A 25,187-nucleotide genomic window follows, 5' to 3' on the forward strand; every position below is an offset into this window, starting at 1 on the left:
CGAAAGACACCAAGCAATAATTCGTCCATGCGGGTTGAGAAAGAGAGTTTCAGGTTAAATTCTGATGCTGCTAAGTGAAATAGACATGAAAACGTAGTCGATAGCAGAAGAAGCTGTTGAAGATTGGAAAGTTGGGATGTAGCGCTGCCGTGGATCATCTGGTGTCATCATATTAATAATATGCTCGCCTAAGAATGCGCGCCATTCAGTGGGAGCACTGGCATAAGATGAATGCACACGATCGTATGAATGATTAAAGTCGCCAAGTACAATACATAGCCTGTTCCAATATTGTTGAGATATCAGGTTGTGCTGACATGATTGGAAGCATATCACGGAAAAAGGAGAACCTCTCGCCGCGTGGTGTTGGTGCATAGATGTTAAGGATATAGAACGGGGCAAAATCATGGTTAGAATGTACGACTTTGGCCCAGAGCTCTCTTCCGTCTCGCAAGGAGATGAAGGGTTCAAACCGAATGTAAGGTGTGAAGCTGATCAAGCCGCAGTAGGGACTCCATATGCTGTCATAGTTGTGTAGTTGAGAATGTAATATCGGATCGGGAATAATGGTGGGCAGACAAGTGTCTTGTAGTGCCAAGATGTGTAAAGATTGTTGTGTAAGGTCTTTGATGTAGAATGATTGTTTGTCTGGCTCGCCAACTTTCGAAAGGTGCCGAGCATTTAGTGTGCCAATGTTGACTTTCATCATATTGAATAAATTGATGGTTGGTTTACGACGATCGCGTCTCATCCTCTAGAGGCCTGGCAGTAGACGGTGATCGCCTGGCGTCATTTTTTGGTCATCTGTAGAAGATGCTGTGGACTTTTTCACTGGAACTTTCGGTCCCACTGTCTGTTGTTGGATTTTTTAATGCATGACGTGAGGAGGCGCTTGCTTGATTAGCGGATTTCTTGGCTGATTTGCGGTGTCGATTATCACTGTTGGAGTGCGGGCAGTCCCTAGCGATGTGACCGTGTTGAAAGCAGTTCCAGCAACCTTGTTTGGGATGAGTAGGTTAGTCCGCGATGTCGTGATCGTCGTTGTGACAGTACCGGTAGTAGGAGCCCATGTCCTTCCACGTGGCATAGAAATCACGCATGGTGGAGCCGATTTGTCCAAATTCAAGGCGATGCTTTAAGGCGGATAAGGATTCATCATCCTCGCCCTTTTGGAGCACCGCGTACCCGTATCCTTGAAACCATCCAGCAGCGGCACGGTACAAGCCAAGTTGGATAACCGTACCAAAAGGTGACAGCGACGCACGAAGCGATTCCTTTAAATCTTTCGCCGGGAGACACGATCCATCATCAAACTTTTTAGTCGCTTTTTCAATTTAAACGTTTGGGATCTTTGCGAGTTCAAGGGTGTTAAGTCCCAGCGGTGACACCACTTTGATACACAAGAGCACACGTTTCCTCGTTTGGAAAGGTCATTTCGTACAGGAGACGCCCCTTCTCTCGGTGAGGGAGCATTCCAATACCAATATCCCAATTTTATAAAAGTCACGAGCAGCAGTAAAGAGCTCCACGTCTTTTATTGGATGAGCAGACATGTCGAAGAACTCTTCAGTGCCTCGACGAAGTAAGTGTGGTGCGGACACTTGACCGTTATGCGTTACAGCGGAGAGACGGTCGGGAACGTCAATGGAGGCACATTCGTTGAGAGCGGTCATGTAGGGAGGTTGGTCGACCTCTAAAATAAGTAGCAGTCCCACGTGTCGATGACAGTGGCGGGCTGTGTGCGAAACTTGTATCATACCACTACGGTTCCTTCCAGCCGCTTCCGTCGTCCTCGCAAATTTCTACTTCATAAATATCCGTTCTTCCTGCATTTTCCGCTTTCCCCTTTTTTCTTGTCTATATCTCTTTCACTCCCCGATACGTGTAGGCAAATAAAAACTGACTCATCGTCACCTAAAAAAGTAGTAGGACATTTATTATATAAAGGTAGCTTCAAGAATGTGTTCTCTTCAATCATTCTCACTCTTCACTTTAACATTCTCGCTCTTTACTTTCAGATGCACAACACCGCCATCAGCCACTTCTCCTCTGGTCGCGCCATTGCTCACGAACTCTGGTCCAACTTTCCTCGCTGCGTCAAGATGATTTTAACCCATTGGATATCTTCTTGGACGTCTGCCAATATGGTATGTTCTTATTCGATTTGATTTACATTATAGTCTAGTCTCACATATTATGAAGATGTATACTAATCATCACCTTGTTCTTTATTGCCCCCAAAATATATAGGCAGCACTGCTTTGGCCTGGGAAATCTCTAGTGGCTTTTGGAAAGCCTTTGATGCGCTGTCGGAGCGCGAGCAGCGGATTGCCGCTGCTTACATAAATGCCCGTCTCAGCGAAGGTATACTGTCATTTTAACACACTATTAGTCTGCAGCCTTGTCATTTTGTTCTAACTCCTAGTTGCTTTTTCTTTTAAAGAGCTTCAGGCGAAACTGGCTAAGCTCTACGTAGAGACGGGAATCCGCGCCGTCTGCATCGACGACAGTGAAGACGAAGACGAGGAGGAGGATCCATTTATCTCATTGTGTCCTTTTGCCGGTCGCCGTTGATCGGTTTTGTTTGCTTTTTTTGTTTAATAAAACTCTTTTTTTTTTTCAAAGCACTTGTTATTGGTCTTGATATTTGTTGGCTCACAGTGTGCTCATATATTGAGGAAGAGTTCATGGTGGGATATATACCGATCGAGTGAAGGAACTTTGTGTGCCATGTTTTACAGTCAACTACTGGTTTTCTCTTTCACTCAGCAACACAGTCGCGCTGGTTTCGTTATTCATCAAGAAAAATTACTTCAGAGAAGTTTTCAAGTTCCCACAGCGACGCGTCGCAACTGTACCTTTGTTGTTTTGTCAATTGCTCACCTACAACAATGGCCTCTGCATCTGATAGCCTTGGATACCTTGTCCGTGTCTTTCCCAGCTACCCGACCGAAGTAGTTACAGAGACTTTTGACAACTATCAACAACTTGACGAGTGGGTTAAAGAAAACCCCAAGCAGCATGCCAACTTCATCACCAACAACAAGTACATCTCCGTACACAAGGCATCAGATGCAAGCCGAAACAATGCCGGCCGTCCTCGGACAGTTGACCGTAGAATTAACTTTTTTTTGTGATCACTCAAGAGAAACATTGGCTCCAGCTGTCCCTGCTCTGCCTATAGACTCAACTGAAACTGCTCCCATAAAAAAACGTCGACTTGCAAAACCATCTATTGAAGTAAATTGTCGTGCTCGATATCGTATTCAATACTTATTCTCAGGCAAAATCAAACTTGTATATCACTGGCAACATCAACACCATGACCCTACCGAGATAACCAATGCTACTCGCTCACAACTCCCCGCTGAAACACGTAAATGGATCGAAGAAAAATTGTGAATACTGGCTGTTCATGAAGCGAGCTACTAGTATGTCACTCGTGAAACCGGCTCTAACTTTTTTACAGCAAAATGGTATATGAAGCATGTCTGAAGTAAAAATTGCATGGTCCATATAATATTAGTGACTTTGCCTTATCATACCGAGAAGGCGCTACGCCTATCAAACGAACGATCAGAAGCACATTTAGATGCTGATAGTGAATGTGTAATGCAGACTAATACATGCCTCTTATGGATTGTCAGTTAAGCGTGGAAAACTATTCACCCTTCTCAGCATTGAACGCAATCTCCTGCCTTTCTTTTAAAGCTTCCCAAGGCCAGGATCAACCCCCAAGTAAGTGGATCAATACGAAAGCTTAAAAGTAAACCCAATACAAGTACACCATGATAAAACTTTCAACATAAATGTAAGACTGATCTAAAAACTTCAGCAAGTTCTGAACGAAGTAAAAGCAACTGAAGCGTCGGATTGGATTAGAAACTGGGACATTTATTGGCGCGTCAAATAGCGGAACTTACTTGCAAAACATCGATCGAACCTTCCCCAGCAAACCACATGGAGATCAAAAACTTGGGTGTTCAATGTAGATAGAAGCGCTGTTCTTTTCCAAAGGGGCATTTCACTTCAGTTTGCGCCCATACTATATACCTGTGACGCTATCGGATGACTTCCAAAATGTTTATGCCGGATAGGATAAACATGGTCACACAAGAAAAATAAAGTTTATCCTGCAGGGATAAAAGAAAGGTCTTCCAAAAAGTATTTTATACCGAATAAACATGTTTACTCACTTTATTCGTTTGATTCGCTCCAAGCTTCTTGGTAAACGCGTCTAATTTGACTTAGTTGTACTTCTGAAACTCGGTAATTATGTAATTTGAATACTACATATAAAATCATTCGACGTTGGGTGGCATCTGTACTAAGAGGTAAGATATAACCTCTGATAGGATGACTGAATTGATCGCATTCCCCATTTAATGGCTTGTCGGTTTCTTGTAATAACACCATACCAACGGCACTGGTTTCTGTCGTACTCGCGGCTGTTCTTCTTCGGAACCTTAAAAATCTTGGCAGTGACATGGCAGCAGATCGCGGGAAGCACAATCAGCAAGAAGCCGGTAGCCTGCAGGCGTTTGTTCTCGAAGAACTGTAGATAGGAGTGGCTCGGTAATATTAGAATCATGCGATGATCCAGGGCAGTTGTAGCTAAGTTAAACTCAATTGTCAGTGATCCATTCATACTAGATAGCAATGTGACATGAAGTAAAAGTAAATTAGCATGACACCTACTTGATCCAGCATATGCGACCATTCGGCGTGAAAACAATGTCCTGTGCTACATAACAGTCAGACAGCCATCCATTGTAGTACGCGTCTTGAATATTGTTTTCGCCTGGATTCTCGATTCTTAGGTTGAGTCCATCCACGAAACCGAATACACGTTGCAACGATAGTTCGACATGCTGTATGATTGATGCAAATCGAGCCATTTCTTGCTGTGATGACCAACGAATTCGCCATCGCCTGTCGTTCTCATTTGAGAAGACCTTGTACAGCGTCTCTAGACCAAGATTCCTTGCTCTCGAGGTAGTAGCTGGCACAACACCATAGAGGGAACCGGTTGTGTCCTGTCTGTTGTATGTGTGAAGCCAGGTCAGAGTGAGAGCCAAGACGGCTTCACTTGGTAAAAACCGTTTACGACCACGCTGCTTTAAAGCCAGATAAAAGCGCACGAACCGGCGATGCAGGCGATCGAAAGCGGCAACAGTGCATCCACAGCAACCAATAAACTGTCGGTCAACCCGGTTGGCTAACGTAATGCGTGCAAGCGAATCTTCGTAGCGATTTGGAAGCTCGGACCGTGTTACGGGGTATCGCATTTTACGCTGTCTACTACTCCACACATCGACGACGATAACGAAGTAAAAATAGAAGAAGGTTGCAGCATAAGTGGCAATAACGAAAAGGATGAAGAAACGTTTATAGGCATCCTCCGACCCCTTGATAAAAAATTTCGTAGATTCGGCAAAACTCCTTGTAGGAGGCATTGTTTTGAAGTTAAAGCTGTAATGGCAGGCGTTAAATAAATAGTGAAGCGAAGTGTAGTACAATGTGATAAAGCTAGGGACAATAGTAGCTTGAAATGAAAATGGAGTCTCTTCTTTTATATTAAGCTTCTCAATTACTGTATCGTAATACTTATAAAAACATATATCCAGTTCAAGTTATAAAACGCTCTAAACAAGCGCGTTTTTTGTGGATTTCCAAACTCTAGAGATATCTTTTCCTGCAGATATTGGAGCTCTCCAGATATCTCCAGATTTTGAGACACACTAGTATGCCCCATAAAGCACGGAAACATTATACTCGAATGATCCAGTTCATGTAAACAACATCTGTAGAGCAATGAACGGCTATAACCCGAATGGGCTGACGTGATATGACGTCGTTTGTGAGCTCTTGATGATTATTTACAGCTGATGATGCACTTGGAATGGTTGTCTTGTTACTAGTTATATTGGTGAATTATTAACCAAAAAAGGAAAAGTATCAGGAAAGAAGGGGATGGGGGAATGGGGGAGATAGCGGATAGTGTTATGCAAGTTGGTTAATATCTTATCAGCAGGATGACTGGGCGTGTATTAGATTGGGATAGCGCAAAGGTCAGGCCAATGATCAAAGGGTCTCTGTACAGGGTTCGGGTCAATGTTGTTTATATTGAACAATAAATTGTTTGTTTGGGTTTTGTTTGGAGTAAACATGTGCTGAACGCCGCAGCCAGCGTCTTCATGGGATCCAATGAAAGTCTCGGCCATTGTTGTATCAACTGTCGTGGCGTGTGTAACGAAAATGAATAACGCTCTCTTATACGAGTATATGCCCACGGCAATCAGCGATTGCCGATCGTCCAAGCCCGCAATGATGGATGTGGGCAGCTTAAAATAAATTGTCAAAGTCAGATTATAGAGCAGCATGGCTGTTTTCAGCATAGTATGCGCGTCATCCTAGAGCTACTATTATCCAAACAGGCTGCTTCTTCAGGTTGATACTGTTGTTCGATTTGCTCGTTTTATCAACTGCCTCCCTCAGCAGTAGCGATTCAAAGTCAATCAGACGTGGTCGGCGTATGTGTGGGTGATGTATGATGTATGTGGGAAAAAAACAAAAATGAGGATGGTCGGCTCGTACGAGAGTCAAGCATGCATAATCTTAGCCTTGCTTCTGAGCACATGAAAGTTGTGCCGACCATATTCTCGGTTAATCAAGGGGTTGAAAGGGGCGTGGCAAGCGAAACATATGATACCATTAAACTGGTTCTCTCAGATTAGAACAGCTTGCCTTAAGCGCCGTTGTTGCTGGAGTCCATACCCTCCCAACAAATTCTTTCCTTTCGATTATTTCGCGAGCAGAACTACGCGACCACAGAAATGTAAAAAAAAGAAAGGTGCAAAGTGCATTCCAAAGTGTGATAAAGCGCGTTGTGATCGTGTTACTGTCGTCTGTCATTGTTCTGCGCTTTGTTGAGCACGGAGCTTATCTTTGCCAGTTTTGGTTTTTTGTACTTGGACCCTGGAACCCGTAGGGGTCCAGGCCAGCGTTCTTTTTGGAAATGAACTTTTGCCCATAAAAAGACACCCATTTTCCGCAGCGTGTTGCTTCCTCAATATACGCGCCCCTCTTCCCTCTTGTCCACGTTTATTAACAACTCCTTCCCCATCCCCACCTCCACGCTACTCCACAACCTGAACTGTTTCCTCTTCAACACAATTGAACAATGGGTATTTCGGGGCTCATACAAACTGTCAAATCTGTGCATGAGCCAATGCACATTAAAGAATACGCCGGCAAGGTAGTGGCTGTCGATGGCAACGTGTGGCTACACAAGGGTGCGTTCTCCTGCTCAATGGAACTTGCGTTAGAAGAAGCAACGACAAAGTAAGCATCCGTTGTGTTTTTCTTTTGAGCCACACACAGCTTCCAACAACCGTCACCGCCATTCCCTTCCTCTTCCTCCTTCTGCTCCTACGCCACTCAATAGATAGGGTTACTGATTGCATGTGTGTGCACGCCACTAGATACATCGACTACTTTATGCGGCTAGTGAGTCTGCTGGAGTTCTACAAGGTGGTCCCATACATTGTGTTTGACGGCCAAGCACTGCCGATCAAAGGCGCGACGGTTGAGGAGAGACGCCGGTAACATCAAAAGAACCAGAAGAAACGGGGTTTGCAGTAGAGCGCGCATATATTTAACCTACTTTGGTCATACTTTATTACTTTTTTACATACTCTTGCTTTCTCTCTCTCTCTTTCGTATCGATATCAACCCACAGACGTCGAACAGAAGCACTGGCCAAGGGCAAAGAACTACTGAAGCAAGGCAAGCAGCGAGAAGCAACGGAATGTTTCCAGCACTCCATCCATGTAACACCACACATGATTCAGCAAGTTGTCAAGGTAATACAACAGCTTTGTGTATATAATTTCAACAAGCCCACAACCCCCCCCTCTTCTCTCTCCACCCCTTAAACCTCCCAGAAGAAAAAAAAAAAAGAGTGAATCCCAACCGTTCCTTTATCCCATCTACCTCTAACTTAGGCGTTGAATGCCAAAAAGATCAAGCACATCGTTGCGCCCTACGAAGCCGATGCTCAGCTCACGCACCTCATCAACACCAACAAAGTCGACGCGGTGATCACCGAAGACTCGGACCTGCTTGTCTTTGGCTGTCACACGGTGCTCTTCAAGATGAACCAGTATGGCGAGGGCATCCGCATCCAGCAAGGAAACCTGTCGGCAGCAAAGGAGATTGACCTCCAAGGGTGGGACCAGACCAGAATCCGACACATGTGCATTCTTTCAGGATGCGATTACCTCGCCTCGCTGCCTGGCATTGGTCTGAAGAGCGCCCACAAGCTACTGAAAAAGTATAGAACCACCGATGCGGTAAGACTGGCAATCTAGTTTAAAAATAAGGCACATGTACGGCCATGTACTCACTCGCCTTGCTTAGGTGTTGCGCCATCTTCGCTTCCAGGGGAAAATGAAACAGGTTCCTGACTATGAGCATCTCTTTAAGCGAGCCGACAACGCGTTCCTCTACCAGTACGTGTACGACGACAATGTAAAGCGACGCATCACACTACATACCCCTCCCGCCGATGTCCAAGCGGACAAGCTGGATTATCTGGGCAACAACACCACTGCATCATCTGGCGCCAACCCACAGCAAACTCATGACCACAGTCTCAGTAACAAAGAGAATATACCGGTACGTTTCCCTAACCCCCCCTCCTTTATTTAAAGTTTAATTTTCACATCAAATTGACTTGCTCTTTTCCCTTTCAAATTACCGATCAGCCATGGGCACATTTCGACAACAAACAGTCATCCACCGCGTCCCAGCACAAGCCAGAAGCATCACAACCCACCAGTAGCGGCGGCTTACGTGCATCCAACGACAACAACAAAAGCACCATCTCAATGCCCTTAAAAACGATCGGCACGAAACGTAAGACTGATTGTCAGATACCCGATGCAAGGACCAACAAACGACGAACTCCACTAAACCCACAGCAAACTCATGACTACAGTCTCAGTAACAAAGAGAATATACCGGTACGTTTCCCTTAACCCCCCCCCTTATTTAAAGTTTAATTTTCACATTAAATTGACTTGCTCTTTTCCCTTTCAAATTACCGATCAGCCATGGGCACATTTCGACAACAAACAGTCATCCACCGCGTCTCAGCACAAGCCAGAGGCATCACAACCCACCAGTAGCGGCGGCTTACGTGCATCCAACGACAATGCTTTACGACCCTTGCGGACGCCAAAACGACTCTCTCCACTTTCACCTTCAAAACCACCGACATCACTACCACAACAACAACAACAACAACAACAACGAACCATCACAGCCAAGGAGCTATTCAAAGTTTTTAATCATCGCCAAAAGCAGTCGTCATCTGCAACTAAAATCCAGACACATGGTGATCTTGCATCTGCGTTCCAACGCCAACGGGATCGAAACGCACTGTCATCCGTTAACAACAACAACAATACTAATACGCATAATATCAAATACAACGACGAAAATGCAAAGACAATCTCAATGCCCTCAAGAACGATCGGCACGAAACGTAAGGCTGATTGTCAGATACCCGATGCAAGGAACAACAAACGACGAACTTCACTAAAGTCTGCATTATCGAATATAAGTAACACTGCTTCCATATTACCATCATCATCAACAGCAATCGCCTTTGTGTAAATTTTTTAACTCCATAACCCAACTTGTATATTCATCTTCTTCTTTCCTATCATTATCTTTCCCCCCAGTAAGCGAAACGTTTGTTCAAATCACATTTCTTTCTTTCTTCTTTAATAACGCACGTGTCAATAAAACAACGAAAAGGATATCCTCCCTCCACGACTACCACCTTGTCTACATATCCCACACAACCTCCCGCCTTGTATATGGCTCAAGATAGAGTTCCAGATTATGAGGAGTAACAAACATACTTGTATACACGCCACAATAACAGCAACGATCCTCACTAATCAGTTCACATCGATTACATTTGGTTTGACAGAGGCTGCTTAGAATATAATTGAATCAGCAACAGTCGATTTTTTTTATCAATGGTGTCTCATGATGACTGTGTTGTCCAGTTGTTCCTTTATTTAGGATGACCCGTACTTTTGTTTACACACAAACATGGGCTGCCCTAATCATATACTGCCGATGCATGATCCTTTTCCATTTGTAGACGCAATATATGCGCAATATTTCATACATCTACACCCTCACTACTGTGATTGTTGTTGTTGTTGTTGTTGTTGTTGTTGTTGTTGCTGCTTTGCCCAATTCTCTCTCACAACCTGTTTAAGCTCTAACAGGTCTTGGATTTCCTCAAAGGTCTTGGTTGTAGCCAAGATATCATGCTTCCTAACATCACGGGTTGTGGGATATATAAACATGAGAGATCATCGTTGTTAGATGCTCGTTGCTACGGAACAGACACAATCTTACTTTTCCAGCAGCTGATCTAGCGCCTTGCTTGTTTTCTCAAGTGCCTGTCGGGTATTTTTGGCGTGTGAATCCGCCTGAACGAATCGCTTTAGGGTCTTATTTGAACTCGTCCGAAGGATCGCTATATCTGAGCATCATCTAAGACAGTGTATGTGTTATTTTTTTGAGCGTGTTTCTGTCTTTGACTGGAATGCCTGTTTTTTGAAAAAACGATTGAACTAAAAGTACCTTGAGACATTCAGACCATTCGTCTACTGTGCGTTCTGCCCGTGCATGACATTCTTCTTTCGACGCAGCGAATCGATTTTCTTCGTAATTGCTGTTCCGGCTTGTATTGCTTCGAAAGCTTAAATTACTGACAGAAGGGGTCGGTGTAGGCGTCAATCGCTTCATTTTCGTTTTTCTTTATAGAACAAAAAAACGAGATCAAAGGGCCGTATACGCCTCCCGACGTGAGCATTGTCGTGTAGTGAAGAATTTCGAGTTGCACAAAATGCATACTATTGGTTTGGCATATACACGTTTCAGAACGTCAAAATGTCGTATCAGACATTCCTCTTTTTACCACATAGAGAGGGTATACATAAAAAAAGCGTCTACTATTACAGCGAACTAATGAGTGACATAACACTACAAAGCTACTGCTGCTGCTGCTATTTCCGATAGACAACAGCACGTTTCCACCGAATATCCTGGTTTTATTTTTATGAATACTCGTCTTCTTGGTCTCCCCCAGCCACCAGAGTCATTCGAACCATTATCAGAAGGCTGCTGCTACACCCTAATTGCACATGACATTCTGCTTCCGCAGATGCTTTTTCCTGTCAGTGTGATCTTATTCATAGAGTGTGATGATCATTCTATTATTTGTCTCGGCGAGCTGATATGTGCTAAATAGCATACATATGATACTAAATTTAACTCTAATGCTAACTACTTTTGGTTTTCTTTCAATCTTTGGTGTAGAAGAACGATAAACGAGCTGTCTTTTTGTCACGTTGCTTTTTGTATTCTAGACATAAAGTCAGTCGATTTGGTATATACAAATGTTATATACACAAAATAAGAACCAACCCTGGACGATGAGGATGACGACAAACTTAAACTTTGTTGGTTGGCTCGACCAAACCCACGTTCCAAAAAGTTTAAAGCTATTTTTATGTCCGCTATATCCAGTTTTGGGTATTCTGTGTAACCGTGGCACAGAATGGGTAGGACCCTTGGGAACTTTAAAAATCCCGTTAGGCCCATTCATCATCATCATCGTCATCACTAAAACCGTCGTCATCACTTCCCATGGCTTGTTTACGCTGGTGTATTGCAGCTGCTAAACTGGATGCCAGATCAGGTTTGCTGCTTGCTGCTGTTGCTGGTCCTGATGCAGTAGAAGCTGGCGTAGTAGGAGCATGCTGCTCTGGAGCATTGCGTAACTGACCGCCTTGTTTCAACTGGCCAAACCCGCCTGCTGCTCGGATGGATGCCATTAAATCAGCGCGTCCGCCTGTGCCTGTCTCTGGCGGCAACTGCATGTTCTCATCTGGCGGTGGCGGTGCAGAAGGAGGAGGAGGAGGTGATGGTGGTGGAGGAGGAGGTCCTGGTGCGCCAGTATTGGCTGGAGCAGATGTTGACATTGCGGGTGCAGCAGCTGGAGGTGGTACTGCAAGAGTAGGTGTTTGTTGATTGTTACGAGCTGGTAATGGTGGAGGAGGTGTCCGCTCTTGCTGTGCCACTGAATGTGTAGCTGCGCGTGGTCGTCTTGGTGGAGGAGGAGGTGGTGGTGGTGGAGGGCCTCTCCGACGAGCTAGATAGAAAGCTGTGTTAATGAATGAACTGGAGAGCATAACAAGTCGTCTCCTCTACCTTGCTGCAGCTGCGGCTGTGGTGGCTTCGGAGATGGTGGCTGTTCTCGAGGTAGGTTGGACTGAGGAGTTGGCGGCAATGGCGACGAGGGTGCACGAGGTCGATTTTGCTGTCGTGCTTTAACTGCTGCTGGGGGCTGTCGCTGTTGCTGCTGATGGTTGTCGTGCGTCGCCATGTATTCTTGGATAAACCCCTTGTTCTGTTCGATTTCTTCTGCAGTAATGCCGAGTGACTTGAGTTGACCGATAATGTCACGACTGTCTCCTTGGACGCTGAAGCCGTGCTCAGCTGTATATCCAATATGGCCTTTGTGTCTGGAATTATTGTTAATGAAGCGTGTCATTTACTAGAATATATTGCCACTTACTGAAAGTCCGCTGGCGAGCCGATCAACTCCTTGTCGATCCGCTTCCTTCGCAGTCTGTTTCGCCATGCATGATGCTGCTTGGGCTGTTGTCGCTGCTCCTTCTGCAAAGCTGGCTCTGGTTGTGTTAGCTCTCGCCGTCGTACCGTAGGACCCCCGAAAGGGAAGAAGCAAACAAAAGACAAGCAGAATTAGGAAATTATTTTATTTTTACCTTTCAGTTGTATCTCGTCTCGGTGAATCAATTTCTTGTAAAACGTGTCGCCTTCTCCCTCATCCGCAAATTCCAAGCCTGCACGGCAATTCTAGACAAGAGGAACATCTGTTAGGTCTGTGTGTCGGTGTGGGTAGCAGCAGCCATCACCTCGAGCAACCGAACGTACATCGGTGTCAAAGGTATAGAAGAAACGGCACTCTTGGACGCATTCAAAGTCTTGGTACAGCTCCTGCTCCCACAGGACTCCGGCATGGCTCTATAACCCGCACGCACAAGAGGTCAGATTCGACACTTCTCGCACTGTGCACATTTGTGTGGGGGGCACTTACGTCGATGTCCACGAGGCGTATATAGTAGGAATTGCTTTCCTTGCACAGTGCTGCAGCACCCCACAATCCTGTGTGCGACCATCCTTCCGGATCAGGAAAGGCTATCACGAGTCGAGCCACCGCCGCAGTGTATATGCTCTGCGTGGATCGTGGATTGTGGTTAAACTCTGTCCTTGCTCAGCATCGCAAAGGAAAGGAAAGGAAGAAACACTTTACTGCATTCGGCAATGCCTTGCGCACGATGCTCTTTTCAGCAGGCGTTGGCAGTGTCACAGAAGGCATCGTTAATTGTTCGCACAAGGAAAAAGAACAAAAAGTAAAAAAAACCGATGGCGGTTCCGAAAAAGATGGGGGGGGGTGGGTGGTGGAGCCCTGTCACAGAGATGAGAGGCCAGTCCGTATTTCCGAAAGAACCATCCTGAACCTGAAGGCCAGCCACTTTTGTGTGAGTAGAGCCTCACCACCGCTTTGTTCTCTTTCTGCTTTCGCTTGCTTCAATCAATCAGTCACTTCATACACTAAAAAATAATAATAACCACTAGCATGGCCACCAAGCCCAATCCACCCCATCCACCTTCTTCTTCTTCTTCCCCTCATCCTTCTCCCTCTGCTTCTACGACTACCCACACTGCAACCACACCCACTGCAGCCACACCCACTGCAACTACGCCCAGTGCTACTGCCACTACCGATACCACTACCAATACAACAGCTACAACCACACCACCGCCTCACCTGCCTCCCGTCGCTTTCGACACGCTCTCAATGGAAACACTCACCATCAATGATCCCGCTCCTTCCGCGATTGCCACCGATCCTTCTCAGCAACCCCACCCTCCACGCAGCACGACCCCTCAGTCACAAACAACAACTGCAACGCCTGCGTCCTCCTCTTGCGAACAGCAGCAGCCACCTCCACTGTCGACTAGCAACAACACCGGCCGTAGCACGCCTTCTTCGTCCACCACCGCGTCTCCACGACTGGCTCCACCGCAACTCAATATGCCTCCTCCTTCGTCTTCGCCTCGGATGATGATGATGCATCAAGGTCCACCGCCTGAACCACCCCAGCATATACAGTCTATCCCTCCTCATGGCGCCGGTGGCGGTCCTAACGGAAACAACATGATGTCTCCTCCACGACCATCACCACCACCACCACCACCGCAACAACAGCAGCAGTTCCATCCACCCTATCCACAGCAGGGACCTCCACCTCCTCCACACTCGATGCAACCCCAGCAGCATCCCTACTACCAACCTGCACCTGTGGGTCTTGATCCGGTCTACATGTACCATCGTCCAGAAAGCTTTTACGGCGTGCAACTGCCACCACCAGGCCCACTGGTGCCTCCCCAGCAGCAACCGCCATTACCACCGCAACAGCAATTTATGCGTCCGCCACCACAAGCCAATCCCTGGCGACACAGTTTCCACGCCGGTATGATAGCCGACAGCGACGCATATATGCCCGACAGTTCGCTTTTTGCAGCAAGCGTGGCCGGACGACGGCCCAAAGAAAGTCAGTTCCCACCAGCAACCCTCGACAACCTCAACAAGTTCAGACGCGAAGCCAAAGCATCCAACAACCCACAACAGCTGCTGGACTTGTCGAAATACATGCTCGAAGCAGTGCCACAGATCTGCAAGAATGAAAAGGACCCGAAACGGACGGCACAGATCCGGGAAGCCTTGACGACAGAGGCATACAAGACCGTAAAGAAACTGGCGAACCCATCGGGCATCGGCAAGGCAGGCTTTCCAGAAGCACAGTACTTTTTGGCCATGAAATACATGCAGGAAAACAACAACATGGGTGTCACCAAGGATGCGGACAAGGCGTTTGCGTTGTTTATGCAGGGCGCCAAACAAAACCATCCGGCATGCAATTATCGCGTGGCTGTGTGCTATGAGGTGGGTGCAGGCACAAAGAAAGACAAGGGCCATGCGATCCAGTATCACCGCAAGGCGGCCAACCTGGGCGATCCGCCGGCCATGTACAAGCTGGGCATGGTCCTGCTCAAGGGACTGCTGGGCCAGTCCAAAAACCCACGTGAAGGCATCTCCTGGCTGAAGCGCGCAACGCAGCATGCCGACCAAGACTTGCCACACGCGTTCCATGAACTGGGCTTGGCGTATGAAAAGGAAGGCATCCCTTCGGTGATTGCGGACGCCGACTATGCAAGAGAACTGTTCACCCAGGCGGCCCAGTACGGATACGCGCCCTCGCAATTCAAGCTTGGATTGGCGTATGAGAATGGATTCCTGAACTGTCCGATCGATCCGCGACGATCGATTGCCTGGTACTCCAAAGCAGCAGAACAGGGCCATCTGGAGGCAGAACTGTCGTTGTCGGGCTGGTATTTGACAGGCGCAGAGGGGATTTTGAAGCAGAGTGACTCGGAGGCTTACCTGTGGGCACGCAAGGCGGCTGACAAGGCTTATGCCAAGGCCGAGTATGCTGTTGGATACTACACGGAAACGGGGATCGGTGTAAGACAGAATTTGGAGGATGCGAAAAAGTGGTACATGCGTGCAGCGTCGCAGCAAAATAAACGGGCCATCCAGCGCTTGAATGAGCTCAAAAAGGCAGGCAAAAACAAAGCAAAGCAGAAGCGCAAGCATACCCGACCAGCAAACGGTCGTCCTGACGATAGCAAGGATGGAGACTGTATAGTGATGTAAAAAGCCACTATGACTCTTTCTCCAAGTAACACATACTCTCTTCCATTCTATATAGCACCCATTAATCATTTACCCTCTCAAACCATCTCCATCATCACGCACGCACTACATTTGTTGTTTCTTAAATAATGATATATGCCTTCTTCCATACTGTTCTTATTAATATTATTAATATCATCATTAATGTACTAGATATACTTTATTCTTAGGGTTGTTGTTTTTTTAGTGAGCGAAAAGGAAGAGAAAGTGGCAGAGATGTGTAATTTATGATTTAATACATGAACCTACAATGGGCTTGGAAGAAGTAACAGCAGGTGCCTTTGCGCGGTTATGTGCCATGTGCGCTTGGACCAAATGGCCAGCTGCGAGCGCAGCACAGAGTGATAATTCACCAGCCATGACTGCAGCACAGATGATACGCGCCAATCGACGTGCGTTGTCACCAGGGTTTGTGGGATGGGGGCCGCGAACACCGAGCATGTCCAGGATAGCCTGTTGGGGAGGCAAAATGGTGCCACCGCCAACAGTGCCGACTTCAATGCTGGGCATCGTGCACGAGATACGCAGGTCTTGACCATCGTTTGCCGGCTCCATCAAGGTAATACAGTTGGAGCTTTCGACGTTCTGTGCAGGATCCTGGCCAGCAGCCAAGTAAATCGCCGTCAAGATGTTGGCTGCGTGGGCATTGAAACCACCGACCGAGCCAGCCATGGCAGAGCCAATCAAGTTCTTGTTCACGTTCAGTTCACAGATAGCAGCAACGGTTGTCTTTAACACCTTTTCAACCACAGGGCCAGGGATGATGGCTTCGGCCACAACAGATTTGCCACGGCCTTCGATCCAGTTGATGGCAGCAGGCTTCTTGTCGGTACAGTAGTTGCCAGACAAGGAAATGATCTGCATGTCGGGAAAATACTCTTGCATCAAAGCCAAAGACTTCTCACAGCCCTTGGAAATCATGTTCATGCCCATGGCGTCGCCGGTGGCAGTCGAGAAACGGACAAAGACCAAGCGGCCGGCCAATGCGACCTTGAGTTTCTGCAAGCGGGCAAAGCGGGAAGTCGAGTTGAATGCCTCAGTCATGATTTCGTTGCCTTCGTTTTCGATCCAGCGCTTGCACTCGCCAGCACGGACGATGTTGGGGAAGCTCAGACAGGGGCCACGGGCCATCATGTCGTTGGTGACGATCGTGATAGCACCGCCACCTGCATTGATAGCCTTGCAACCACGCGCAGCCGATGCAACCAAACAGCCTTCGGTTGTAGCCATGGGAATGTGCGTGTCGATACCGTCAATGGTCAAAGGACCAGCAACGCCTAATGGGATGGGCATGTAACCAATCACGTTTTCACAGCAGGCGCCAAACACCTTGTCGTAGTGATAGTTTTCGACAGGCAACAGACTTTGTTCGAGCGTCTTGGTGACGGATGCACGCGAGATCAAGGAGCGACGGATACGGACAGCACGGGTGTGATCGCCAAGCGTCTTTTCCAATGCATACGGAGCCAACTTGCCGTTCTGGACAAGCGAAACGACTTCTTCGTCATGCAGAGCTTCGGGTGTCTTGACAAGGGCAAGACATTCGTCGACGGTTCGAATAACATCGGGTGGAGGCAAAGAAACGACGGCGACTGGCTTGGGTTTTTCAATAACCACAGGTGCTTGTTGTTGTTGTTGCTTTTCTTCTGATTGCTTGGGCTGACGGACTACCTTGAACAGATAGGTGTTGAGGAAAAGCGAGACGAACAGAGCGACGGACAAGAGCTTGCTGATGACAGGGTGCTGGATATACACGGCAGCACCGCTAAGTAAAGCACTCAAAGGCTGCGAGATCACATCGGGTATAATGCTCTTGCGAGCCGACTGAGCAACGTGGAAAGGTAATGGCGGGAAAACCTCTACGATCAAAGGCAGTGTGCTCTGCTTGGACGATCGATGCTGTTGCAAAAGTTGGCTGAGAATGCCTGCAATGCCGGGTTCAGTGACACTCACAAGAGGGTTGATTGACTGGAAGGTCGAGCACAGTTTAAAGACATGCATGCCAATAAAGCCCGCAATCTAATATTTCCATTTTCCCCCCACCCCAATAGACATTAGTTTAGCCTCTTTCCTTTCGAGAATTGTTTTTATCGTCAGTAGACATACCATGAGCAGCTTGAGACGGCCAATAATGAAGCTATCTGTCTTGCCATCCTCATTATCGCTCACGTCCAAAACCTTGACGACGGTGCGGCGAACATAGCCGGTGCTCTTGACATTACTGCCCTTCTTAGCAACACCGGCAGATGATCCATTGATAGCCCGAATACGCGTAAGCTAGAACAGGGAAAAAAAGAGAGACTAATTAAATAAAAGGATTGATTTTTCATATGGGAGAGATTTTTAATTACCTCAAGCTTCAGGGTCAAAATGGCGGTGTACCACGTGAACATGGCAATGAAATCATAAGCAAGCAGGAGGGCGCTCAAAAAGCAAAACTCTCGAAGACCCGAGATGCCGGACTTTGCTCCGATGGTGAGCACGACCACCTCCATCAAGCAATCGCGGGTGATCGATGCTGCGACAGAATCGACAGCACGCACCACCGTCTTGTGGATATCCTGCTTGGCGATCGGTGTCTCCTTACTCAGCTGGAACACGCGCTTGGTGAGTTTAATTGAGCGTTCGAATCCAATTGTGACGGTGAGGAATGGGATTGCTTCACTGTATATTCAAAATTGTTAGAACTATTCCATGTTCGGGCATTTCAATACATAAAGCAAAAGATCCTTACGCCAACACAACTGGGTACACGTCCACATTGAGAGCGTGCACGGTGACTAATGCAAGCATGAACGATACAAATCCATTGAACACAACGGCCGTAGCTAAAATTACAAACAAACAAATCAGTCTTCCCGTCAGTTTTGCGTTGATCTATTTGAAGCCTTACCAAGCGTGTATCGAGAACCCATGGCACGCATGTTGATGAACAAGGAAGCAAAGGTGGCAATCATCATCAGATAACCGGCCAAGATAACCATAATGTCAACATTGTCTGCCATCTAAAGTAAACAAACACATCAGTATCGGACACTCTACTAACAATGCGAATGGAAAAAAAAAGTAGCCGAGCTTACATCCAATAGCTCTTTGATACGGAAGACGACGTTGCGCAGGATAATAAAGAGCCATGAGAACACATTTTCTTGATGACCAGTGTTGGACAGTGAGACAAGATCGCCGGGCGCGAGGGTAGCAACCTTGTGTTCCCACAAATCAGCCAGATGCTGGCGATAAGCGCCGGTGGCATTGAAAGCATACGACAAAACAACGGATGAAGCTGTCTTGTCGGTCTCGAATAATAAACAGTCTTGATCCTGTTGTTGATGATGATAACACAAGTCTTGAACACTGAATTGGTTCTTGATATTATCGGGCACATGGATTTCGTCTTTAATGAGTTGTTGAAATTGTTGGATAATGACGGGATCAAGGCCTTGTTGTTTTGGGTCTGAAATGGCCATTTGTTTCAACTGGATCTTGATGCCACCCATGTTGTTTATGCCATGTGGATCAGCACCATGGAATCCATCACGGTGTTGGCGGTCGAGTGGGGTAAACACAGTGTCGGATGGTGATGCGAAGACAGATGTGGGATATAAGCGAGTGACAACGGTGCCGGAAAAGATATCTGAGGTGCGTGCCAAGTTAAACAGGTAGAAATAACAAAACGACGAGAAAATGAGGACAACGACGACCATTTCAATGGGACTTCGTGAGGCAAAACGGGCGACATGATGAATCGCTCCTCCAAACAAGGAAGAAACGGATCGGAATGCAGTGGTGCCACCGCCGTAGGGTGAAGACGACGAAGACGATTGACGAGCCATTGAGGAGAAGGGGAGGACGAGGAGGGGGATGAAGGGAAAAACAAAGGAAGTTGTGTACTTGTTGAAAGCCGAGGGTTGAAAGAGGCCTTCTTCCTTTTTCTTGTTGTTCGCTTTTTATTTGTGGATTAAGGGTTGCTGTTTAAGCTGTGTGTAGAGCAGTGAAAAGCGTCACTATTAGAGAATTAATAATAGTAGTTGTTGGAGAGAAAAGAGGTAAAAAAAACAATAATGATATCGATCGCGCGGGGTTGCTCTTGAAAGTGAAGAGGGTCTAACCACTAAAGAACTCACACCCCGCCGGCAGGTGTGCCCGACTCGCTTTGTTTGACAAGGACCGTTCCAAAACCATATTCAGCCATTCTATATGTGTGAGTGAGCGTGTACACCATTATTTGTAAGCAGTATCTATTAGCCTACATCAAGCAAAACGCTTGAATACTCTGTTTGTGTGTCGCGTCTAGGTCTTATTTGATGCTGCTGCATGCATCCACGACATCTGCCGTGAGTAAAATAAGTCCGTGGCGGTTTATCGTCGCAACTAAAGGAGGACAGACCGATCCATGCATACTTTTTTCTGTTCTAAGACTCTCATATGTAAAATGCTGCAAATTGCCCCCATACGCCATACATCATCCTAATACTATAGAGAGATGTAAACAATTCTCTTTTTCATCGGACATGAAGATCTGTATCATCACAGGACCATAATACTGCAAATAAGTCAGTTGTTTTTGTTGTTGTCTGCTCCTTCTCCCGTAGACTCTTGTATACGACACTGCTGATAGGTGTTATTTACACTTATTGATTCCATCCCTTGCCATCCCCCCTGCGTCGAACCGTCACTAGACTTCTTGAGCTCTTGTGCACAACTGCTTAAATGCCTTACACGGACTATCACATATTTTGATACAGTTAACTTATCAAACCATTATTGTAGAAGATGTGAAAAAATGTGCCTCAATAAACAGAGAAGCTTGTACGTACATGTAGTTGAAGCATGTGGCAGTTTCTCTGCCTATGTGGTATAGGACTAAACAATTTCTTTCTTTAACACTTACTTGCAGATAGTGTTATATTGTCTGGAAGCCGTTTTCTGTAGCGAAGTATGTAATAGAACAGTAGAAGAAGTTTGCCATCAAGCTCTACATACGTGCTCTTCGCCATTTACTTGATGAATCGCCTGAAAAAAAAAACCAACAATCAGTTACCGAAGTCAACATATCAAGCGGATACTGCTCAAGTTACGTCTTTCCAGCTTCATCTTCATGGTATTTTAGTCGTATTTATAAGTGAAACGCCCATGTTTCCAGACGCGACATTAACAGTGCATTTACATACTTATCTCGAAGATAGAGTTTGCTGCATCTAAAATGTCCACTCGATAAATATTACATTACTTGATAACTTATACTTTTCACCTTAAATGACTTTAAGAACTGGTCGACTTGATCATTTCTAGTGCAACAAAAAGGATGGTAGAATTATACCATAGGCATCTTCTTGGTGTAATCATCTTCCAAGCATATATTTGCTAATTGTGTGTATTGGCACCGCCCGCATATTCTCGTGTCCCCAATTGATTTAAACAGCACAAGATGGTCTTAATTCTATGCGATATACTCTGTTTTGATATTTGGATCTACAGTCAGAAATTAACGCTATGTCGTGAGAAGAGTAGCAGAAAATGTGTATATAAAAATGAAGAAAGGAAAGGAAAAAGATATGCAGCGTAAGTGTGTATGGGGGAAGTGAGTATGTGTTATGGGCTTTTCTTTATACATATTCTATCTATGAGAGCGGGTGGAAATTTTAGGATGACTTTGGCTTTTCAAAAAGGTTGTTCTGGTAATCGGTCAAACGAAGCAAGTTACGCTCCAACATGGCAACCGTCACCTTGCCAACCGAGGGAACAAAGATTGAAGCCTTGGTCTTGACATCGTCTTCAAAGTTCTTGAACGACGAAAAATTAATGGCAACGACACCGTCTCTGAGCAACGAGGTAGGCAACTTGTAGTTGGGCGTCGGAACACCCGTGATAACCACATCCGACTGTCCCACCACGTCTTCTAATTTGGCATCAATGTCCTCAACCTTGTGCGCCTTGAGCTTGATACCATTGCCACGTGTAAACAGTTGGATACCGTTGACGTCCACCGAGTACACTTTGGCACCGTCGTTGGCCAACATGGCAGCCAGCGGTCGGCCGACAATTTCACTACGGTTCACAACAGTAATGGTGCGGCCGTACAAACGGTTGCCATAGGTAATGACAGAGTTGTACACACCAATGTATTCGAGAATCTAATAATGTAATCAAACGGAAAAAGGCTTGTTAGCACATGGTGTTTTTTTTTGGAGCAATAACACTGAAAAGGCTCGAAACGTGTTTCCCTTCTCAATAAAAACACGTAAATTGCTTTGACTTTATATACCTTGACAATGGCCAATGGCGTGCATGGGATAATGCACTTCATGGTCTCCTGTTCGTCCATGTAGCGCACATTGTGATATACGTTGAATACAAACTTGTGACAAAGACCTTCGACATCCTTGAGTTCGCTGACGCAGCTTTGCAGATAGGCATCCTATAATTTTGTTTAATCCATTTTATCCCAAGAAGACACACAACATAATAATTTATGTCTTCTTTACCTGTTTGCCACCAAAAACGGGATAGTAGACCATGATACCGTTGACAGCCTTGTCTTCGTTAGCCTCGGTGATCTTCTCCTCAAGCTCTTGCTTGTCAACCTTTCGCAACTCAAATCCACAACCGGTTTCGGCACATGTCTTGGCGGTCCATTCAGCATACTTTTTGGCAGCAGGATCGTCGTTGGCGAGGAAGCCTACCAACTTGGGCTGGATCTTACGTTCCTCAATATCCTTGTGGATTTGATCTCTTTTTTTTTTGTAGGAAAAAGGGGTGGGGGAAGTATACAACGCATAGCTTTTTAAGTGCTCAATCCCGGGTTGTTGCCGTTGTTTTGAGTATAAGCATAAGACAACTATTACCTGAACGAGGCAGAAACTTTGGAGGCGAGAATGGTTTTACACGAAGTAGAAGTCATGGTATTCTTATTGTTCAACCGCGTAAGAAACGCAAACCGTTGCAGTAATAGACGTTGCAAAAGGGAAAAGAAGTGGAAAAAAGAGACACAGACAAGAGAGGCGTTTCTTGAAAATGAGATGATGGGGTGGCTTTGCGTTCAACATGACGCATAAATTTGTTGCGGAGTCGAATAAGAAAAAAAAACCTGGGTGCAGATCATCTATAGTATTGGTTTGCGGTTTTCCGCATTGAATGAACGTTTTCATTTTGCTACGTGATATCGGATACTTCCAACTATGATTAGGTGATTTCCTTGCTCTTTTTCGCAATTGATTACTACTTTTGAATGAGAAACGGCTACTCTTGATTGGGTGCCTCGAGGATCGCCAAATAACTGTATCAGTCCGCATTTTAACGCCGTGCGCCCGCTTTCAATAAGCTCCACAAGGATTGCAGCTGAGGTACGGCTGTCATTCTCGCAACAATGTGATCTGTGACCGATTCAAGATAATCCGCTAGCCGAATACTTGTCACATGCTCAGCTGCACCGTCCAGAAGCACGTCGAAAGCGGGCACAAGTGCTGTTGCGTTAACAATCGGCTATCGTTCGTCACTTCGAGCACTTGTAGGTTCTTCAAACGGCTGGCAATTTGAAATGCATATGTACAATTGATACTAGTCAAATTGCAATAAATAAAGCTTTTGCAATGAACATTGAGAGCCTCGCGCCTGATGTTGTTTTGATAGTTTCTCGTATATATCGCGATGGGATATCATTTTGCGGAATCCAATGTGAGCGTATGCAGTTTTATAAGGCCACCAAGTGCGCTGCGTATCGCGATTGGAACATTGCACATATCGATAAGCGAACGTTTTCAAGCATATGGCGGTGAAACGGCGATCGCACCATATTCGTTGAGTAACCCTAATACTTGATGCAGAGTCTTCGCAGCCTGTCAAAACGGCAGCCTTCTGTGATTCGATGGAATCTGCTCTAAAATATTTGTTCTCCAAGTAAGCAGATGGTCAGGTCTTCTAGGACTTACTGATGCTGTCTCTGGCCAATCAAATGCATAACAACTTTAAGATTAATGAAATTGTTCGCACTACCAATTCAGGAGATCCGTATTCCTTTGCTTCCTTTGCTTCTGTTGCTGCTGTTGCTGTTGTTGCCTTGGTAGTTGTACTGGGATTGGGCTAGCTCATCACCAACAGATTGATTGGCGCCGAGCATACAAAGCCGTGGGCAATACATGTTGATCAAGTGAAGCAATAAGTTGGCGTCACATTGGTTGACGTATAGACGCTACAACTCGGGGCTTCGTTTCAATAAAGCCTCCAGAACGCGATCAGACAACTTGGTGGTTGTCCTGTCCACCTCCAAGACCCTCTGATAACAAGTTGCCGGTGATCGGTCGTCGCAGGTGTTGTAGACATTGATCATACACCTGTATTGCGCAACCAGGCTTGCCTTGCGCTACATACAGATCACCGACGCAGGGGTAACCAATAATACGAGTAGGATCATATTCAATCACTTCGTGCGCGTCAGTAAGGGCACTGTCAAACAGACCTTCTTGACCACAGGCAGTTGCGCGAACGTCAAGCAATTCAAGGTGAAAGGTTTTGAACCATTCTTCCATTAAAGCTGTCGTTCATAGATTTGCCTGATCGTTTTTGCGTTTGACAAGTGCTGCTTTATTTTTGTACAGAAGGTTATATCAGCAGCAGTCCGAAGATGCGTTGTTATCGCTTGGTGTTTCTGTAAAGAGCCATAAGAAAGGGCCCCTCTATAAAAGGGCTTGGAATCAGCTTTCTCTTTGTTGCTGCGCTGTAACATCACTGTCAGCAATAAGACTAGTCCATAGTAGAGACGCCTTTTGTGTAAATAGTATATAGTAATTAGTAGCTCGTACACTTGAATGCTATTAAGAGTGGGTCATCCGTATATGTCCTCACTGTTGTTTACCTGTAGTTACAGCAGAGTATGTCTGGCTGTATGTACATGTTGCGTATTCTTGCGAAGAATCCTATTGTTGTGTAGCCGAGAGGAATACTCATTTAATCTTGTTATAGAGAAGTATACAACATCTTATCATTAATTTTCAAGTGACGTTACTCATGAATTAGACGCAAGAAACGTCTTTCTTTCAGTAAAGCATAGAAATCACTTCGTCTTTCGAACCGTCGTATTATTCAGGGAAATGGATCCTGATGATTGATGGTAGTACTACATTGTACAGTTCAACTTGACACTAGATTACAAAGCGCTAACTCGTACAGGCTTCGAGATTGCTCCATTTGAGCAAACTCTGGTATATGATACATTTTCACCACATGTTGGTTCGTAAGTCTCCACACCCAAAGT

At 45.9% G+C, this 25,187-nt stretch overlaps 10 protein-coding genes across 10 annotated transcripts; 3 read left to right on the top strand and 7 right to left on the bottom strand.

Annotated features, from left to right (window-relative positions):
* Positions 1 to 54: 54 nt before the first annotated feature.
* On the bottom strand, positions 55 to 1,673 carry BDB00DRAFT_874514 (uncharacterized protein; the record flags this gene model as incomplete). Its single annotated transcript, XM_053127229.1, has 5 exons — positions 55 to 280; positions 351 to 699; positions 833 to 960; positions 1,054 to 1,324; positions 1,442 to 1,673. 5 exons carry the CDS (start codon positions 1,671 to 1,673, stop codon positions 55 to 57), a joined length of 1,206 nt encoding a protein of 401 aa, XP_052977548.1.
* Positions 1,662 to 2,627, top strand: BDB00DRAFT_833802 (uncharacterized protein). Its single transcript, XM_053124295.1, has 4 exons — positions 1,662 to 1,947; positions 2,019 to 2,147; positions 2,251 to 2,364; positions 2,444 to 2,627. The coding sequence occupies exons 1-4, from the start codon at positions 1,722 to 1,724 to the stop codon at positions 2,572 to 2,574; spliced, it is 600 nt and encodes a 199-aa protein (XP_052977549.1). The 5' UTR covers positions 1,662 to 1,721; the 3' UTR covers positions 2,575 to 2,627.
* A 1,489-nt stretch (positions 2,628 to 4,116) lies between these two features.
* Positions 4,117 to 4,614, bottom strand: BDB00DRAFT_833806 (uncharacterized protein). The gene is made up of 2 exons (XM_053124296.1): positions 4,483 to 4,614; positions 4,117 to 4,334 (listed from the first exon to the last, which is right to left on the bottom strand). Exons 1-2 carry the CDS (start codon positions 4,589 to 4,591, stop codon positions 4,198 to 4,200), a joined length of 246 nt encoding a protein of 81 aa, XP_052977550.1. The 5' UTR covers positions 4,592 to 4,614; the 3' UTR covers positions 4,117 to 4,197.
* A 2,455-nt stretch (positions 4,615 to 7,069) lies between these two features.
* BDB00DRAFT_833816 (PIN domain-like protein) lies at positions 7,070 to 10,052 on the top strand. Its single transcript, XM_053124297.1, is given in 8 exon segments — positions 7,070 to 7,344; positions 7,485 to 7,604; positions 7,742 to 7,865; positions 8,007 to 8,354; positions 8,422 to 8,679; positions 9,115 to 9,290; positions 9,303 to 9,610; positions 9,933 to 10,052. 8 exon segments carry the CDS (start codon positions 7,184 to 7,186, stop codon positions 9,950 to 9,952), a joined length of 1,515 nt encoding a protein of 504 aa, XP_052977551.1. The 5' UTR covers positions 7,070 to 7,183; the 3' UTR covers positions 9,953 to 10,052.
* Positions 10,053 to 10,280: 228 nt separating this feature from the next.
* Positions 10,281 to 10,743, bottom strand: BDB00DRAFT_740485 (uncharacterized protein; the record flags this gene model as incomplete). The annotated part of the gene is made up of 3 exons (XM_053118450.1): positions 10,281 to 10,359; positions 10,444 to 10,538; positions 10,630 to 10,743. Coding segments are annotated over 3 exons (288 nt in total), but the record flags the coding sequence as incomplete, so codon positions are not given.
* Positions 10,744 to 11,309: 566 nt separating this feature from the next.
* BDB00DRAFT_508159 (uncharacterized protein) lies at positions 11,310 to 13,625 on the bottom strand. Its single transcript, XM_053117650.1, has 7 exons — positions 13,430 to 13,625; positions 13,214 to 13,351; positions 13,051 to 13,140; positions 12,882 to 12,972; positions 12,671 to 12,779; positions 12,304 to 12,617; positions 11,310 to 12,244 (listed from the first exon to the last, which is right to left on the bottom strand). The coding sequence occupies exons 1-7, from the start codon at positions 13,493 to 13,495 to the stop codon at positions 11,685 to 11,687; spliced, it is 1,368 nt and encodes a 455-aa protein (XP_052977553.1). The 5' UTR covers positions 13,496 to 13,625; the 3' UTR covers positions 11,310 to 11,684.
* On the top strand, positions 13,585 to 16,053 carry BDB00DRAFT_833830 (uncharacterized protein). Its single transcript, XM_053124298.1, has one exon. It carries the CDS (start codon positions 13,757 to 13,759, stop codon positions 15,896 to 15,898), a length of 2,142 nt encoding a protein of 713 aa, XP_052977554.1. The 5' UTR covers positions 13,585 to 13,756; the 3' UTR covers positions 15,899 to 16,053.
* Positions 16,054 to 16,162: 109 nt separating this feature from the next.
* On the bottom strand, positions 16,163 to 19,770 carry BDB00DRAFT_874522 (3-hydroxy-3-methylglutaryl coenzyme A reductase; the record flags this gene model as incomplete). The annotated part of the gene is made up of 6 exons (XM_053127230.1): positions 16,163 to 17,956; positions 18,044 to 18,214; positions 18,289 to 18,601; positions 18,672 to 18,765; positions 18,831 to 18,942; positions 19,018 to 19,770. 6 exons carry the CDS (start codon positions 19,768 to 19,770, stop codon positions 16,163 to 16,165), a joined length of 3,237 nt encoding a protein of 1,078 aa, XP_052977555.1.
* A 1,529-nt stretch (positions 19,771 to 21,299) lies between these two features.
* Positions 21,300 to 22,945, bottom strand: BDB00DRAFT_833832 (uncharacterized protein). The gene is made up of 4 exons (XM_053124299.1): positions 22,783 to 22,945; positions 22,423 to 22,669; positions 22,203 to 22,355; positions 21,300 to 22,071 (listed from the first exon to the last, which is right to left on the bottom strand). Exons 1-4 carry the CDS (start codon positions 22,836 to 22,838, stop codon positions 21,580 to 21,582), a joined length of 948 nt encoding a protein of 315 aa, XP_052977556.1. The 5' UTR covers positions 22,839 to 22,945; the 3' UTR covers positions 21,300 to 21,579.
* A 285-nt stretch (positions 22,946 to 23,230) lies between these two features.
* On the bottom strand, positions 23,231 to 24,462 carry BDB00DRAFT_874524 (uncharacterized protein; the record flags this gene model as incomplete). The annotated part of the gene is made up of 3 exons (XM_053127231.1): positions 23,231 to 23,419; positions 23,930 to 24,016; positions 24,175 to 24,462. The coding sequence occupies 3 exons, from the start codon at positions 24,460 to 24,462 to the stop codon at positions 23,231 to 23,233; spliced, it is 564 nt and encodes a 187-aa protein (XP_052977557.1).
* Between the last annotated feature and the right edge of the window lie 725 nt (positions 24,463 to 25,187).

The sequence above is a fragment of the Zychaea mexicana genome (genome assembly GCF_025766255.1).
Source record: "Zychaea mexicana strain RSA 1403 chromosome Unknown BDB00scaffold_60, whole genome shotgun sequence".
Taxonomy (NCBI): Eukaryota; Fungi; Mucoromycota; class Mucoromycetes; order Mucorales; family Lichtheimiaceae; genus Zychaea; species Zychaea mexicana.

Bases quoted from the DNA above. Each gene is read 5' to 3' on its own strand.
- BDB00DRAFT_833816 (XM_053124297.1), top strand. From the start codon at position 7,184: ATGGGTATTTCGGGGCTCATACAAACTGTCAAATCTGTGCATGAGCCA. The intron at 7,866-8,006 runs GTAATACAACAG...CCTCTAACTTAG, and splicing joins TGATTCAGCAAGTTGTCAAG to GCGTTGAATGCCAAAAAGAT. The intron at 8,355-8,421 runs GTAAGACTGGCA...CGCCTTGCTTAG, and splicing joins AGTATAGAACCACCGATGCG to GTGTTGCGCCATCTTCGCTT.
- BDB00DRAFT_833806 (XM_053124296.1), bottom strand. From the start codon at position 4,591: ATGATTCTAATATTACCGAGCCACTCCTATCTACAGTTCTTCGAGAAC. The intron at 4,335-4,482 runs CTGCCAAGATTT...GTTATATCTTAC, and splicing joins CGCGATCTGCTGCCATGTCA to CTCTTAGTACAGATGCCACC.
- BDB00DRAFT_833802 (XM_053124295.1), top strand. From the start codon at position 1,722: ATGACAGTGGCGGGCTGTGTGCGAAACTTGTATCATACCACTACGGTT. The intron at 2,148-2,250 runs GTATGTTCTTAT...CAAAATATATAG, and splicing joins CTTGGACGTCTGCCAATATG to GCAGCACTGCTTTGGCCTGG. The intron at 2,365-2,443 runs GTATACTGTCAT...TTTCTTTTAAAG, and splicing joins AAATGCCCGTCTCAGCGAAG to AGCTTCAGGCGAAACTGGCT.
- BDB00DRAFT_508159 (XM_053117650.1), bottom strand. From the start codon at position 13,495: ATGCCTTCTGTGACACTGCCAACGCCTGCTGAAAAGAGCATCGTGCGC. The intron at 13,141-13,213 runs GTAAGTGCCCCC...TGCGGGTTATAG, and splicing joins TACGCCTCGTGGACATCGAC to AGCCATGCCGGAGTCCTGTG. The intron at 12,780-12,881 runs GTAAAAATAAAA...AACCAGAGCCAG, and splicing joins AGACGAGATACAACTGAAAG to CTTTGCAGAAGGAGCAGCGA.
- BDB00DRAFT_833832 (XM_053124299.1), bottom strand. From the start codon at position 22,838: ATGACTTCTACTTCGTGTAAAACCATTCTCGCCTCCAAAGTTTCTGCC. The intron at 22,670-22,782 runs GTAATAGTTGTC...CAAAAAAAAAAG, and splicing joins AAAGTTTCTGCCTCGTTCAG to AGATCAAATCCACAAGGATA. The intron at 22,072-22,202 runs GTATATAAAGTC...TTACATTATTAG, and splicing joins CGCCATTGGCCATTGTCAAG to ATTCTCGAATACATTGGTGT.
- BDB00DRAFT_833830 (XM_053124298.1), top strand. From the start codon at position 13,757: ATGGCCACCAAGCCCAATCCACCCCATCCACCTTCTTCTTCTTCTTCC.